Source organism: Chaetura pelagica, unplaced genomic scaffold (genome assembly GCF_000747805.2).
Source record: "Chaetura pelagica isolate M959 unplaced genomic scaffold, ChaPel_1.0 scaffold105, whole genome shotgun sequence".
Classification (NCBI taxonomy): Eukaryota; Metazoa; Chordata; class Aves; order Apodiformes; family Apodidae; genus Chaetura; species Chaetura pelagica.
The window spans coordinates 2,672,147-2,688,336 of record NW_009953393.1 but is presented as its reverse complement, the minus strand read 5'-3'; the positions used below and the strand labels follow the sequence as shown (position 1 = coordinate 2,688,336).

The window sequence follows — 16,190 nt, the reverse complement described above, 5'->3', positions numbered from 1 at the left end:
CTCATGATTTTATAAAAAATAATGATAATGAAGAATTAAGTGCTGATTTCTTTGAATCTCTTACCTCTTCATCTGTGCTGAGCTTGCCACCATTGGGTTTAATTGGTAGCTGGACAGAAGCTGACAGCAACTGAATAGCCATCAGACATTAATAATTTTCAGTCACTAGCAATGGGCTGATATCTGGTCTCACTACAATTCAACATCTCTTTTATGGTGTCCTTTCCCAAGTAATATTTGATGCCAACGAAAAACATCAAAGTGTTTGACAGGCTCTAAGAAGGCATCAGAAAAATTAAATAGAAGCAGGATTATCTATTGCACTTGAAACCAGATTTCAGCCCTTTGCCTGCCTGGGACGTCACACTACCTTTCTCTGCTTCTCTTCTTTGCCTTGTTCCCTGCTTCTCTTCTCTGTTTAGACTGAAAGCACGACAATATCTCAAATGCATTTGCAAAAAAAAAAAAAAAAAAAAAGATAAAGCAATCCTCCTGCAGTGAGATATCTGTCTTGTGGTACTGTTTTGAAACACTGTCAGATGTAAGGAAAAAACTGAACAAAACATAATAATGGAGAAGTCAGCCCTTATCACAGATCTTCCCAGCTTGCACATATTCTTTTAAGAAGAAAGTATTCTGTGTTTTTATATAAAAATAGGATGCATCTGCTCTCAGGATCCAGGGAGGCTACCAGGAAAATATAAGCACATTAAGCTTATGCTCTGTTAAGAAGAAAAAATGTAAGAAGCAAGGATGGAAGAAAAGTGACCACCTATAGAACAGCATACGTTCCTCTTAAATACATCAAGAAATGGTGTAAACACAGATGCAGCTTTTTTGCTCATTGTAAATTGTATATCACCCCATATGACTATTTGCTCAGAACAAGGGACTTACAGACTTCATTGCATTTATAAACATTTGATTGAAGCCAGAGTTTGGCTTTATTCAGTTACCACCTGAAATTCTGTGTCAAAGAAAGGAAAGAGTTCTTGAGGCTGGTATGTAAGTGCTTAAACCCAAGTAGACTGTCTACATGTCCTAGCCTCATTCATACATCCTTTTCTCTAACAATGGGGAAATGACCCAAAGACTGTGTCTTCATTAACTCTAAAAATGAAGAATCTTGATCAGCTATCCAGTGTTGCATGAGAAGAAAAATAATGCTGAATACCTATTGGAGTATCACTCTTATGAAGACAGGCTGAGGGAGTTGGGGTTGTTCAGCATGAAGAACAGAAGACACTAGGGGGACCTTCCAATATGTGAAAGGGGCCTATAAGAAGGCTGGGGAAGACCTATTCAAAAGGGCATGTAACAGTAAGACAAGGGGTAATGGTTTCAAGCTAGAGAAGAGTAAATGTAGGTTGGACATTAGGAAAAGTTCTTTAATATGAGGGTGGTGGATCACTGGAATGGGTTGCCTACAGAGATGATGGAGGCTCCATCCCTGGAGATGTTCAAGGTCAAGTTTGATGGGGCTCTGAATAATCTGTTCTAGAGTGAGATGTCCCTGCTTACTGTAGGGGGGTTGGACTAGATGGCCTTTAGATGTTCCTTCCAACCCAATACATTCCATGATTCTGCATTAAAGACTATATCACACTATAGATGCATACAGAAGAGAATTATGGGTAACTCAAGCATATCCCTTCCTTTCAGGATTTTACCTGATGTAACATCCAACTTTGAGATTTTTTTTCATTTTTTTAACATAGTCTTTGTCTATATAACTTTCTGGTTTTGCCCCATGTAGTCATCCATGTGTATTGTCTTGATATGGGCATGAACTGATGACCAACACAGGTATCTGATTCTTTCACATAGCAAAAATGCTCAGACTTTTCAAAATGCAGCCAGAATGAAGTTTAGATTTAGATTCTATTTAATCTCAAGCACAATTATAAGTTGGGTGAAGAATGGATTGAGAACAGCCCTGAGGAATAGAACTTGGGGATGTTGGTTGATGAGAAACTCAGGATTAGCTGGCAATGTGCACTTGCAGCCCAGAAAGCCAGCCAGGTTGTGGGCTGCATCAAAAGAAGTGTGGCCAGCAGGTCAAGGGAGGTGATTCTCCCCCTCTACTCTGCACTCATGAAACCCCACCTGGCTGAAGTACTGTGTCTAGTTCTGGAGTCCTCAACAAAGAAAGGTCATGGAGCTCCTGGAGTAATTCCAGAGGAGGGCTACAAAGATGGAGCACCTCTTCTACGAAGACAGGCTGAGAGAGTTGGGGCTGTTTAGCCTGGGGAAGAGAAGGCTCTGAGGAGACCTTATAGAGGCCTTCCAGTACCTGAGGGGGCTCTCTACAGGAATGCTTTTTACACAGGCTTGTAGTGTTAGGACAAGAAGTGATGGTTTCAAACTGGAAGAGGAGAGATTGCGGCTAGATATTAGGAAGAAATGCTTTAGCATGAGGGTGGTAAGACACTGGGACAGGTTGCCAGGGAAGTTGTGGATGCCTTGTTCCTGGAAGTGTTCAAGGCTTTGAGAAACCTGATCTTAGTGGAAGGTGTCCCTGCCCATGCAGGGAGGTTGGAACTAGATGATCTTTCAGGTCCTTTCCAACCCAAACCATTCTATGATTTTATAATTCTGCTCTTCTCTTGCTTAGCTTTCTCTCAAGGGCTCACTATCAGTACTGCTTTTCTGCCTGCCCTTTATCCCCACGTTTCTCAATTTTCTTTTATGATATAACTCTTCGCAAAATTATACTTCTTTCTTTATTGAACGTGTACATATTGCCTTTGATCTGAGTAAAGAATCTACTGTTTTTCTTGAGTATTTTTAATGTTTATCCCTAAATGAAAGAAAAATCCATTTAACAGTGATCTGAAACCAGTTTGAAAAGCATAGAATAAAGTGTGTATTAGCAGTAATAACACAATAACAAAAGCATAATTTCTAGGTATGTACTAGTCATTTAGGAGACTCTCTAATACTGAGACATTTAATGTAAACAACATGGAAAAAACTATCAGCTCATCCAAGCACTAGATGATAGCTATTTTATTCTGCTGTTGTCACTGGTACATACCTCAAACAAACAGGCAGGATTTTTAGGTCTACTGGATGACAGACTAGTTAAATCTGTACATATTGTCTGCATTTAATGGGAGAAACTTGGTTTTTTGTCTAACAATATCTAGAAGTTAGTGTTGTGGGTTTTTTTCACTGCTGCTTTTTAATGCAGTGCCAAATACCAAATTGTGTATTTTTAAAATCTATTCATTGATTCGCTTTATTTATACATGACCTAAAAACAATTCTCAAGAGCAAATGCTCACTTAGTACAATATTGCTTCCTTTTGTAACAGTAATATTGATGTATATACTCATCACAGAAACAAAGAATCATTCTGGTTGGAAAAGACCTTTCAAATCATGAAGTCAAATCATTAACCTAACTCTACTAAGTCTGGTGTTAAACCATGTTTCTAAGCACCACATCCACATGTCTTTTAAACACCTCCAGGGATGGTGATTCAACCACTTCCCTGGACAGCCTATTCCAGTGTTTAACAATCCTTTCAGTGAAGAAGATTCTTCTAATATCCACTCTAAACCTCCCTTGGTGCAACTTGAGTCCATTTCCTCTTGTCCTGCTGCTTGTTACTAAGGAGAAGAGACCAACCCCCACTTCGCTACAACCTCCTTTCAGCTAGCTGTAGAGAGCAATGAAGCCTTCCCTCAGCCTCCTTTCTCCAGACTAAAAAAACCCTCAGTTCCTTCAGACACTCCTCATGAGACTTGTGCTCCAGACCCTTCACCACCTTCGTTGCTCTTCTCCATTCACCACAAGTCGTCGGGTCTGCCCATCTGTCCAGTTTTTTACCAAGAGAAGAGTACAGCAGTCTAGGCCATATATAGACAGTTTCTCCAGGAGAATGCTGTGAGAGACAGTGTTGAAGGCTTTACTAAGGTTTAGGCAAACAACAACCACAGTCTTTCCCTCATCCACTAAGTGTGTCACCCTGTCATAGAGGGAGATAAGGTTTATCAAGCAGAACTTGCCTTTCATGAAGCTATGCTGACTGGGTCTGATCACCTGGTTGTCCTGCACATTCTGCCTGATGGCACTCAAGATCATTTGCTCCATAAATTTTCCAGGCACCGAGGTCAGACTAACAGACCTGTAGTTCCCAGGATCCTCCTTCCAACCCTTCTTGTAGATGGTGGTCACATTTGCCCATCTCCAGTCAACTAGGACTTCCCTACTTAGCCACATAAGGTTAGAAATAGGCTTCCTGTACTGCTAATGCAATTCGACTTCACTCTTTGCAGAAAGCAAACACAAGAGGCACAGACATCCAAATCAGATCCATTATCGCCACTGAAATTAAGCTGTACAGAAACATTTTCAATTGTTTATCCTTCTTAAGCGGTAAGTAGTTACAGAATAGGATAGGATAGGATGATAGGATAGGATAGAACAGAACAGAACAGAACAGAATGAAATAGTATAGTTGGAAGAGACCTACAATCATCATCTAACTCAACTGGCTGACTACTTAAGGATTGACCAAAAGTTAAAGCATATTATTAAGAGCATCATCCAAATGCTTTTGAAACAGTTACTTCGGGCTCGGGGAATTGACCACCCTTCTAGGAAGTCTGTTTTGATGTTTGACCACCCCTTTGGTAAAGAAATGCTTCCTAATGCCCAGTCTAAACCTCCTCTGGCACAGCTTTGAACCTGTCCCACAAATTCTATCACTGGATTCCAGGGAGAAGAGCTCAGCACCTCCCTCTCCAATTCCTCTACTGAGGAAAATGCAGAGAGCAATGAAGTTGCCCCTCAGCCTCCTTTTCTCCAAACTAGACATACCCAAAGTCCTTAGCAGCTCCTCATAGGACGTTCCTTCCAGCCTGTTCACCAGCTTTGTTGCCCTCCTCAGGACACATGCAAGGACCTTCACATCCTTTTTAAACTGTAGGGCCCAGAACTGCCCTACAGTGCTCAAGGTGAGGTAGCATCAACACTGAATATATTGGGATAATCATCTCTTTTGACTGGCTGGTCATGCTGTGTTTGATACACTCCAGGATGTGGTTTGCCTTCTGGGTGCCAGGGCACACAGCTGACTCATTTTGAGCCTGCTGCTGATCCTTTGATCCCTCTCTGCAGGGCTGCTCTCTGCCACTACTCTCCCAGCTTACATTTATGCCTGCTGTTACTCCATTGTAGGAGCAGAATTTGGCATTTGGACTTGTTAAATTTCATCCCATTAATCACTGTCCTATGCTACCATCTATATAGGTCCCTCTGCAATGCCTCTTGTCCCTCAAGAGAGTCAACACCTCCCAGCATCATCAGAAAGCTTGCTAATGGTGCATTCAACTCCTGCATCCAGATCATTGCGAAATATATTGAACAGAACTGTCCCTGGTGACTGGTCACCAGCTAGATGTGGCCCTGTTCACTGCAATCCTTTGAGCTCTGCCCAGCCAGTTCTTCTCGTAGGCTGCTATCAGTTGACAGACTGCTCTGGCAGCATCTTATGCACTCCTGTAGGGCTTTGTCCTATGTCTTTCTCTTAGAAAATTTTAATTACAGTGTCCAAATTATTGTGCCAAATAGGCATATATTAATAATAATAATAATATTAATGTGCCTCTTTCCTGTATACTTACTGTTTTTACATAAGGTATTTTTAGAATGGGTAAATCTTCCACAGAACCATCCAAAACAGTTTGTATTTTTAATATATCCACTACGCTGTTTCTTTTATTATTATAAATGTAATGGTACATTAATTATTATTGTGGCATCATGAAAACATTCCTTTTTTCCATAATGTCTTGATCTTTTGTAGTGATTGAACATGTGACAGTATTCTGCTCAGATCCTGTAACACTGAGCTGCAGGAAATTAAGGTTTAGTCACCTACACTTCTTCTGCATGTTTAAGTAAAAAAAGTACTATTTCTCTCAGGACCAAACCCAACAAGATATCACATAGTCAACACAGCAAAAATATTGCTAGTCCCAAGGCATAAATATTTCTTATGCATAGCAGGGCAGTTATTCCACATAGAAATGAACATACACAGTTCAGTGTTCATTACCTATGCTCCCAAATGAATATTAATTAGAAAAAAAACCCAAAAAAGTCCATAACACAGACTAAACAGGGCCTCCCTTGCTAAAGTTCCATTTAATTCTGTTCCACCTAGCTGCAAATACAGCTACTTAATATATGTTTAAGAAAGATCTCCTCTGCACTTGCTCCCCTGCTCGTAGCACAGGGGTTAGAACCTGATGATCTTTAAGGTCCCTTCCAACTTTAACCATTCTATGATTCTATGATTGATTCTTCCCATCAACTCTTTGCAGTTATCTCTATTTCAGCTGTTCATGGGATGTGTAGGAGGCATGCTGCCACCCAGCCCTGCTACCCATGTCTACGCCTCTGCCTCTCATTGTGTCTCTCCCACTTTTCTCCTTCCCTAAGTAAGGATAACTTTTTTTCTCAGCTCAGTCTTCTTGTGAAAAATATGGTTTCAGCTGGTCCATGCCTCCCCTCCCAAGAGCACCTGGGTCATTCTGATCACCAGCTTCTCATCATGGTGCTGGATACAGGTCTCAGTATGATGTTTGCTCCTCTGTTGGCATAAGACTTAGAACTGAAGAGTGAGGTGGCTTGCAGACAGCTCTAATGTTTACCTCTTCAAAATCTACATCCACAAGCAGCGCTGCAAATGCTGAACTGGATCTGCTCAGTTGGCCCACACCAAGTATTATTTGTACTTTCAGGTACCAATACTAGCAAATCATCTAATGCACTTTTTAATGTATTTGTTTTCCTTGGGAAAAAAGCTGCAGGGGGGCCCTAGTCATAGACTATTTAGTGGGAGAAGCTGCAAAGGCAGCCAAAGCAAGGTCCTCGGACCAAACTTCTTTAAGCATTTTGCTGTGTCTTCTCCAGCCTGTACCACTGGCTTATTAGGTCAACTCTGACTTATTTCTTCCTCAGCTATCTTTGCACCTCACATTCACATTTGTAATTGCATTCGTTTTCTGCCCTGCCCTCTTTACCCCAATATTCTCATTTTCTTTAACCTGTTCTTTCTTCACTGCTGCCTCTTAACTCCCTCAGAAACAACATACAAAAAAACCCACTGTGAAATCAGCCTTTTGCAGACACAGATCCTACACTGTGCAACTTGGACTACTTTCTACATTGTTCTCATTCAGTTCCTAGTACAAAGAATACCTCTTTTTGTCAATCTTTAGGAACTGGCAACAAAGTCATGCATTGAAGAGAAAGTGAAATGAACTCTGGTAATGCCGGAGTATGATTTATAAAACACTAGAGAATTATTTTGCATTGGGAAGACACTTCACCTCAGATGCAACTGAGAAAACAAGTGTAATTTTATTATCGACTGTTTCATACATACCATGTTTTTCCACAGAAATGTAGAATTTTAAGCATATTGTCAACTGTATTGAAAGAGATTGGTTGCTGTAAAGAAAGATCTCTTGCTTTACCTGAACTGGTAGAAGCAGGAGACTTGCTGCGTCGGGATGGGCCCGGGCTCTTGGTGGTGCTCCTACGTGAAGTCGAAGCTATTTTGGTATAGGAAGTGGATTTCACCACCCGACATTCTAAAAGACAAAGAAATTGCATAAGTTAGCAATTAAGAAAGCCAGCAAGATTCTGTAACAGAAAGAACACTGAAAAGCACAAACATTTAGCCCACGTATGTTTTCATTCATCTTGAGGAGTTTTATGGGAAAATATAAAAACTGTATAAATGGCTCCATTAAAATCCAAGTACAGTATGTACCACATCCCAGACAAAGAACTGCTGCAGTAATCCAGACTTTTAGATACCATGGTTACTTCAGGTACTTAGGACAGCTTAATTTAACAGTGCTGAGACTATACATAACATTAATTTTCTTTTGAAGATTTCAGCACAAGTAACGCAGTGGTGTTTTTGTAAACAATCCAAATGCAATCTAAACATTTTTGTCAACCTAGGCAGTCTCCCGCAGAAGGACCAGAAGGCTGCTTTTATATATCAAAATGCTAAGACTGTACAAGATGACGCAGGTGTCTGTCACTCATGAAAGGTTTGAAGAAAGTGAAGCAGGTTTGTTGCTCCTGCTTAATCCTCTGGTGAGCAACAGCCCACATTGTATATAGCACATGCAATTCATTGCAGGTTGAGGGAAATGGCACTACTTGCTCATAAGAGAGATCAGTAAAATCAATGAAGAGGCGAAATTACCCTCCCACTTGAGAACACTGCAAGATGTTCAGGTTAGAGTTTATATACACCCACACAGCTCTGTAGGCATTCTTGCATTACAGCTGCAAAATGGTTCTTGGCCTGAGGATGAAAGAACTTAGTGTGCATGATGCTGATGTCTTGCACTCATAATGGATACTAAATTAATCACCAGACATGTTATACAGTCAGAAAAAAAAAAAATAATAATTCACTTTTAAGCCAATATACAATCAGGAGTCTGCAGCAATGTTTACACTGTCTTCACCTGACGATGTCAGTATACTTCACTTGTTTAAAAATGTATCTGTAAACATTTAGTTGTTTATCAAACCTGTTCCCCATTTTCTTCCCATGGTTAAGGTTCCTTTAGCATAGGTTAAGAGAAATAAACAAGAAGTTTTCCTCCCTATTCAGAAAATACCATGTACAAGCCTGCACATTATTTAGTCTTCACAGATGATCAATGGAGCCTGTAACATAGTTTAGACAGATTAGAGAACAAAGAAATAAAATTGAGCATACCTAATTAACTTAAACATATCCACCAGAGAATGATGGCATGAAGTATATTTCTCTTGGCTATCCTAACTGTTTGTCTTTCATCAAACTGTTGAAGAAAATGGAAGTAAGAACCAATGCATGACTGGGGGAACATCCAGCACAGTTGAGAGGGAGAGGACCAGAGAAATGCCGTGGTCTTCCCAAAGCTTTCCTTCCCAAACTCTCCCACCTTCCTAATGCCCAATAGTAGCTAACTTCTTTCTGTTGACATTTTATGTGATTCATTGATGACTACTCTCATTTTACACTGAACGACGAGTGGAAACGGAGAAAAACATTTACTCTGTTTTAAGAGGAAATTATCAACTGACAACAGGAGGAATCAGACGAAAGCTTTCAATTAGGTTCCACTAGGTAACTACAGCAGGAACCTTTTATTGATGTATTGGCACAAACTGCTGCAGAAACCAACTAAACATGTCAAATAAAATAAATTATTTACTTTTCCTGTACACAAAGACTTAAAATGACCAAACACCTCACAGTCAACTTGTTTGATCTTTTAAAACTATGATGTAATCATAGTGTGGGTCCCATTAGCGAGAATCAGCCAAAAAGGGAACTGAATATTGTAATGATTAACACAGAAAAAGTCCAAATCAAGCTATCACCATTAGACTATAGTCATTTGCTTAGCAGAAATACTGAAGATCCTATCAAGAAAACAGTCAGCCGCTTTCTTAAATATACTTTAATATGTAAAGTTTTCTGTTTTCAACATGTGAAGTAAATATTATCTAAAACCCTCTCTTGCAATTCATGATAGTCACTAAACCTTAACTCTGATCTTATTACAAGAATTAATATTTATTCAAATTCTCTGAATATCTTATAAATACTCAGAGTTAGAATGAGGTTACAGATAAGATTCTGCATTCGAATGTGTATTTATCCTCATAGTAACACTATGAGAGGACCCAGCACAAAGTGGTAAAAAAGGAAAGAGGAGACAACTAAATGCATGTCCAGGTTCTCTCTCTGTGGTACTGATACAATGCTGTCTAGGACAATATTCAAGAGAGCTCTTATATCATTCCACCAAACATGTTCAGAAATGAGGAGAAAATAATTAATAAAAGGTTATTCTTCTTCATCTGGGGTTTGTTACATATGGGCAAGGACAATGTGAGTGACCTGAACTGCAGAGGCTAATTGCAACTTGTCACCATTTCTCTTCTCTGCCAGCAAGAAGTGCTCCTGCTCACATGCTATGGAAGGCTACTACCATTTCTGCGCAAGAGGGAGGCTGGCAGATGACTGCATTTGACCAGCCCTCACTCCTGACAGGCTCATTATAAAGGACTATGTTAAGAGATTGTCCTAATGGGCTACATAGACACCACAAACTTTCTGCAGGGCTGCTCTCTATCATATCTTCTCCTAGCCTGTATTGATAGTAAGGATTGCCCCAGCCCAGGTGCAGGACCTTACTCTTGGCTTTGTTGAAACTCATGAGGTTCACAGAGATCTACTTCTCCAGCTTGTCCAAGTCCCTCTGGATAACATCCAGTCCCTCTCGTGTGTTGAGCACCAGTCAGCAGTGAAAGCTGACAAGCACTAGTCAGCTGACACCAGTCAGCTTGGTGTCATCTGCAAACTTGCTGGGGGCACCCTTGATCCCACCGTTTGTATCATTGATGTAGATATTAAACAGCACTGGTCCCAGTACAGATCCCTGAGGGACACCGCTTGTCATTGGTCTCCACAGGAACATTAAGCCATTGACCACCACCCTCTGGATGTGACTTTCCAGACAATTCCTTATCCACTGAACAGTCAGTGCACCCATCAAACCAATATTTTTCCAACTTAGAGAGAAGGATATTGTGGGGGACAGTGCAGAAGTCCAGATGATGACATCCACTGCTTTTCTCTTGTCCACTGATGTAGAAAGCCACTAGGTTGATTAGGCAGAACTTATCCTGCTTGAGCAGGTGACTTGGACCAGATCTCCTCCAGAGGCCCCCTTCAACTTCAGTCATTCTGAGATTCTGTTATTCTCAGGGCTTCATCCAGTTGTTTCTGGAAAATGCCCAAGGATGGACACTGCACAGCCTTCTTGGGCAAACCCATTCCAGTTCCTTATTGTCATCACAGTGAAAATTATTTTTTTATATTTTCAGTGTGAACCTCTTGTTTCAATTTATATCTATCACTCATCATTCTCTTACCATGCATCACTGGAAGAAGCCTGACTCCATCATTGTGACGGAGTAAAGATGCTGCCACTTCGACACTGGGGCCATCTCCTTTTCCAGGCTGAACAACCCCAGTTCTATTGGCCTCTACTCACTGGGCAAGTGCTTCACCTCCCCACTGGCATGATGGTCCTCCTCTAATTGCCTCCAATATAAAGCTGCATCCTTGAACTTGAGAACTTCAAACTGGACTATTGCAGATGTGGCCTCACGTGTGCTGAATAGAAGAGACTAATTACTTCCCTGATTTTACTGAAGTCCGCTCCTCTTCATACAGCCCTGGATGCTATTAGCATCCTTGGCTGACAGGACAGCTTTCTCTTCTCTTTAGTCTGTGTCACAGCAATTTTCTCTCTTCCCCTATTTTTCTGTTTGTGCAAAAGCTTTTGAGCTCAGTTATTAATTTCTTTGGCATAATTTTCTATTTCCCCTCAAGAATAATTTGCAGATCACAAAGATTTAAGAGGTCATATTTTAATTGAGCATATATTCTCTCTGCTGAAATACCACTGTGAACCCTAAGGTAAATTTTGTCAAGTGCCATATTTCCTATGGGTTTACAAGCTTATTATTCATAAATGATGTTGGCCTATGGATGGCCTGTGGAACATCATGTGGGCAAGCCTTCAGTGCTGCACACACCAGGGTCTGGCAACGCATGTCTTCAAAGACCATGGCAAGACTAGAACAGCATCTAAAAGGATTTTCAGTCAGGTAGGATGTAACCAAGCTGATTGTTGCAAATAGGTCTTGGCTCCCACGAACAGTTTATGTATGCAATTCTGTTGTCACATTTAGTTTGGAAAATAAAATGTTACAGCAGGCAAAGATCCTACTCAGCAACCACACAACCACTGCTTGTCTCCTCTAGGACATTACCATAATTTGCCTGTTGCTGTAGGAGACTTATGTGTACATAAAGCGGTAGGGAAAACAAAACAAAAATGTGTGTTTTTAAAACTGTATTCTCTACACAAAATCTGTACTGGTAAGGAAATAAACACATATCTTCTCTTCATCAACAGTATTCTTATAGCTATACAACAGGTCATTGGTAAGCCATGAAATAAATGATCGTTTTCCCCCTGATTTTCCTTTGATGCTGAAACTATATCAGAAATAGATCTGAACTCCTGACAGAACAGAGTTTTACTGCCCTTCTCACTTATGTGGGCATATTTAGCCAAGAAGAAACACCAAGTGTTTCCATCGTAAGCTTGGTGAGGAAAGAAATGTATTACAAAACCTCAGTCCTTCCTCTCACCATTGACTGACTAAGATTAAAGGAACAAAATTATGATACCCATGGTAACGTGAAGCAAAAGGTCACCTTTAAGGTTTGATCACAGGCTTTATTTCTTTCCAACTCAGTATATCAGATAAATAAGAATGTTCTTCCAGACAAAACATCTTGCAGTAAGTTGTTCTACTGTATAACTACAGACAGAACTACAAAGTAGAAGAGAGAAGTACAAACTATCAGCGAGACTAACAATGTAACACTGCAATCCCTTTATAGCATGGATTATTACCACAGAGGTCTGAGGCATTTAATGGACATTAACAACAATAAGGAGAAAAATAATAATAATTAAAAAAAATAAAATAAAATAGGAAATATTCCAAGGCCATAATTCAACATCATGGAAATACTGCAGGGATAAGATAAGGAACACAAAGTTCATGACAATGCACGGTGTTGTCCCTGAGCAGTAGGAACTGGTACAACTAGAAGGAACCCAAACATATTTTTTTGTGAGCTCTTGATTCTTCCTGTTGTCAAATTGATAAAATGTAAGCATGAAGTAATTAAGGGATGCAAACATGCAGAATCATAATGACTCCAGCCTCTAGCTCTGTGACGTTCCATTTCCAAAATGTTCCATTAGCTTCTATGCTCATTAGATTTTACAATGGCAAAAAAGCAGCAGAGAGTAACTAATCTACAATAAATGTGTCATAAAATGAACACATTCAGTGTGTTTCTAGAGGAGACTGAAAAGTTAGCTAAATTACCAGGAGATCAAAAAGGCTTATTTGTCTTCTATGATACTCAGAAGTTGACTGTATGGCTGTAAGGTCTTCATGAGTTCTTTCTGGGCTAAAATATCACTCTGTTGTCCTTTTTTTTTTGTTTTGTTTAGTGTTTTGGATTTTTGGGTGTTTTTGTTTGTTTGTTTGTTTTTCCTTTAGAGGTCTGTGTGCAGGGGATAGATGCTGATTTTTTTCTGTACCACTGCCAATCTGTTTTTCTAAGATGAGAACATTTAACTTGGTTTCAGCAACAGCTGTATCCTACAGATAAGCAAGGAGGGAGGATCAAGGATGTCCGTGGTTGTTGGTAAGCGACTTTACTGTAAGCTTTAGGCTGGTACCTTTAACCACTGCTTAAAGGTATTAGCCCCACTAGCACTGTCCTCAGTCCAATCAATAGATCAGCACAAATGCAGCACTGCTTTTAGTTTTTAATGTAGAGAAGAATTTGCTCCGTGTTGCTAATTCTTAATGCAGTTAATACGATTTTACTTTTTAGTTGCATTCATGCCTTCAGTTAAAACCAGCAATCTTCTGTCCACAGAACTAAGTTTCACTCTCTTCAGCAAAAGCAAAATGGTACCGCCCTGTCTAGTGGCATTGACACACTGCAGTTTGCCCAACCCTCCTGATTAATCTGTGGCAGCTGTGACTTGCAATTACAACATACTCAACAGGGTGACTACTGCACAGTGTCCAGAAATGAACAGGATATAGAGTGTTTCACAGAAGTTTAGGTAGTTTCAAGTTTTCTGTCGTCACAGCTGTGCTTACTTCAATTTTGTTCTGTGTGTCTTCTCAATTCAGTGTGTTCCTAATGCAGATGGACACAGATGCATGCGTAGAATACAAAATCCTAAAGTTTTATCCCATGCTCTAAGCTACCCGTTACTGAAAATGCATGTTTTATTGAGCTATCTCCCAATTTGATTTTTCATGATAAAGATTAGGAATACTGTTTATTTCAACTCTGTGTGAAATGTTTGTGGTTGAAAAAATCTAATCTACTTTTTTTTTTTTTTTTTTTTTTCTTTCTGTGGAGAAATGTTCTTTGACTGGTATAAAATACAGAAAAAGTTATATTTTGTTTCATGTGAAAATTCCTTCTTCAATTCTGAAACTGAGATAAGTATTTACTGGCAAGGCAAAAGCTACATACAACAAAATAAAAAGTATTACAGCCATCTATGTCTTATTGAAAATCCATAAAATAAAGAACTCAAATAGCTTCACTGAACCTAAAATGCTTTCAGATGTATGTACTACTCCAAAAATGTTTTGTAATTTAGAAATAAGGAAGGTATTAGTGAATTCATGTGTTGTCACTAATATCCCATTCTTCTCTAATGAGTCTTCTCTGAGGATTCAAAGTCCGTATTTGTTCCTAAATTCAGTAAAGTTGTCCAGAAAATTTTTCTAAAAAAGGCAGGGTTTATGTGTAAATAAAATGTTGCTTCAAGTATTTCCTATTTTATCTTTATCTTCCAGAGATTTTAATTACCACAGTTTGATCAACATACTTCATCCAAGCTGTTCCTCTGCAGATGTAAATGTTCATTAGTTTGCCCCTATATTCAGAACCCTCCCTTTACTTCTGCAGGTTTACCACACGAGCTGCACCAGAATATCAGAAAGTTATTTTTCACTGGAAATGCTTATGATGACACCATTGATTACAACTTCAGTCAAGTATATAATTTTTATTTATGGCCTCAGCATTTTATTCTTCATGAAACTGGCAAATGTGTCCTGCCTTTGCTTATACATATACAGCACCAGGGGTATCTGAAGGATATTTGCTGTTAAAGTATATGAGCAATAAACACACTTTTATTACACAGAAAAATTCATCACTAAAGTGTCTTACTTTATCTGCATAATTTGGATGGCATTTTTCTTGCCACTGTTTTATTCATGCAATTGGAGATGAGAAGATGGTACAAATTCATTAGTTCTTAACTTTTCTCTTCAGCAAGATCAATGGCTTGCTTTCCTGTTTAACAGAAAGAGGTAATATTTGTCATATTGCCTATTAAAAATCATCTTGTTCTTTACTATGAGAATAAACAGACCTCCTATCCAATCCATATGGTAAATATTAACATCATCCTAAGCATCAAGGACACAGGCATTCCATCTTTTTTTTCTTTTTTTTTCTTTTTTTCTTATTCCAGTCTGAGAGAAGTAATAATATTGCAGTCCAACAAATTCTGGGTTTGTGGTACTATATCTGCTGGCTGAAAAGTACCTGTTGTTTTCAATAATCTTCAATTTCAAATCACTCTTTTGGAACTTCACAAGCTGAAGTCCTTTCCACTGTTAGAAATGTAAAAATCCCCATTTGCAGGACACTGGCTTCACATGGAATGCATCAGCATCAGTATTACCAAGAAACACCCATTCAAACCAGTTAACTTTTAACAGATTTTAAGCAGATCTCCTGTAGTTACAGATTTTTCTGCATGACTGATCTGTGGTGAGGGAGAAAAATATGTATTTAACTGAATGTCCTATTCATTTCTCCCTTGATGCTTTTACTCAACTAAATCTTATGGGTCTAACAACCTTATTGTTAAGTTATAAGAGTAATTGGTTGGATGGCCACACCCAGAGAGTTGTGGTCAACGGCTCAATGTCCAAGTGGAGGCAAATTATGAGTGGTGTTCCACAGGGGTCAGTACTGGGACCAGTGCTGTTTAACATCTTTGTTGGAGACATGGACAGTGAGATTGAGTGTATCTTCAGCAAGTTTGCTGATAATAGTAAGCTGTGTGGAGTAGCTGACACCTTAGAAGGAAGAGATGCCATCCAAAGGGACCTTGACAGGCTGAAGAGGTGGGCCAGTGCCAACCTCATGAAGTTCAACAAGGCCAAGTGCAGGGTCCTGCACCTGGGCTGTGGCAACTGCAGGCACAAATACAGGCTGGGGAAGAATGGCTGGAGAGCAGGGCCCAAGAGGTGATTCTGCCCCTCTACTCTGCTTTGATGAGGCCACATCTGGAATACTGTGTACAGCTCTGGGGCCCTCAGCACAGGAAAGACATGGGACTGTTGGAGAGGGTCCAGAGAAGGGCCATCAAGATGATCAAAGGACTGGAGCACCTCTGCTATGAAGACAGGCTGAGGGAGTTGGGGCTATTCATCCTGGAGAAGA

At 39.7% G+C, this 16,190-nt stretch overlaps 1 protein-coding gene across 6 annotated transcripts in view; it reads right to left on the bottom strand.

The window, feature by feature from the left end:
- Positions 1 to 16,190, bottom strand: part of DCLK1 (doublecortin-like kinase 1) — a 238,820-nt gene that overhangs the window by 71,078 nt on the left and 151,552 nt on the right. For 2 of the 6 annotated variants that reach the window (XM_009998340.1, XM_009998341.1), the window contains exons 4-5: positions 7,495 to 7,611; positions 4,482 to 4,490 (exon numbers count right to left, since the gene is read on the bottom strand). In XM_009998340.1, coding sequence (XP_009996642.1) covers positions 4,482 to 4,490; positions 7,495 to 7,611 — 126 coding nt within the window. Of the gene's footprint in view, positions 1 to 1,255; positions 1,277 to 4,481; positions 4,491 to 5,326; positions 5,345 to 7,494; positions 7,612 to 16,190 lie in introns of all 6 variants that reach the window. The other 4 variants (XM_009998339.1, XM_009998338.1, XM_009998337.1 and 1 more) reach the window with 3 other exon arrangements.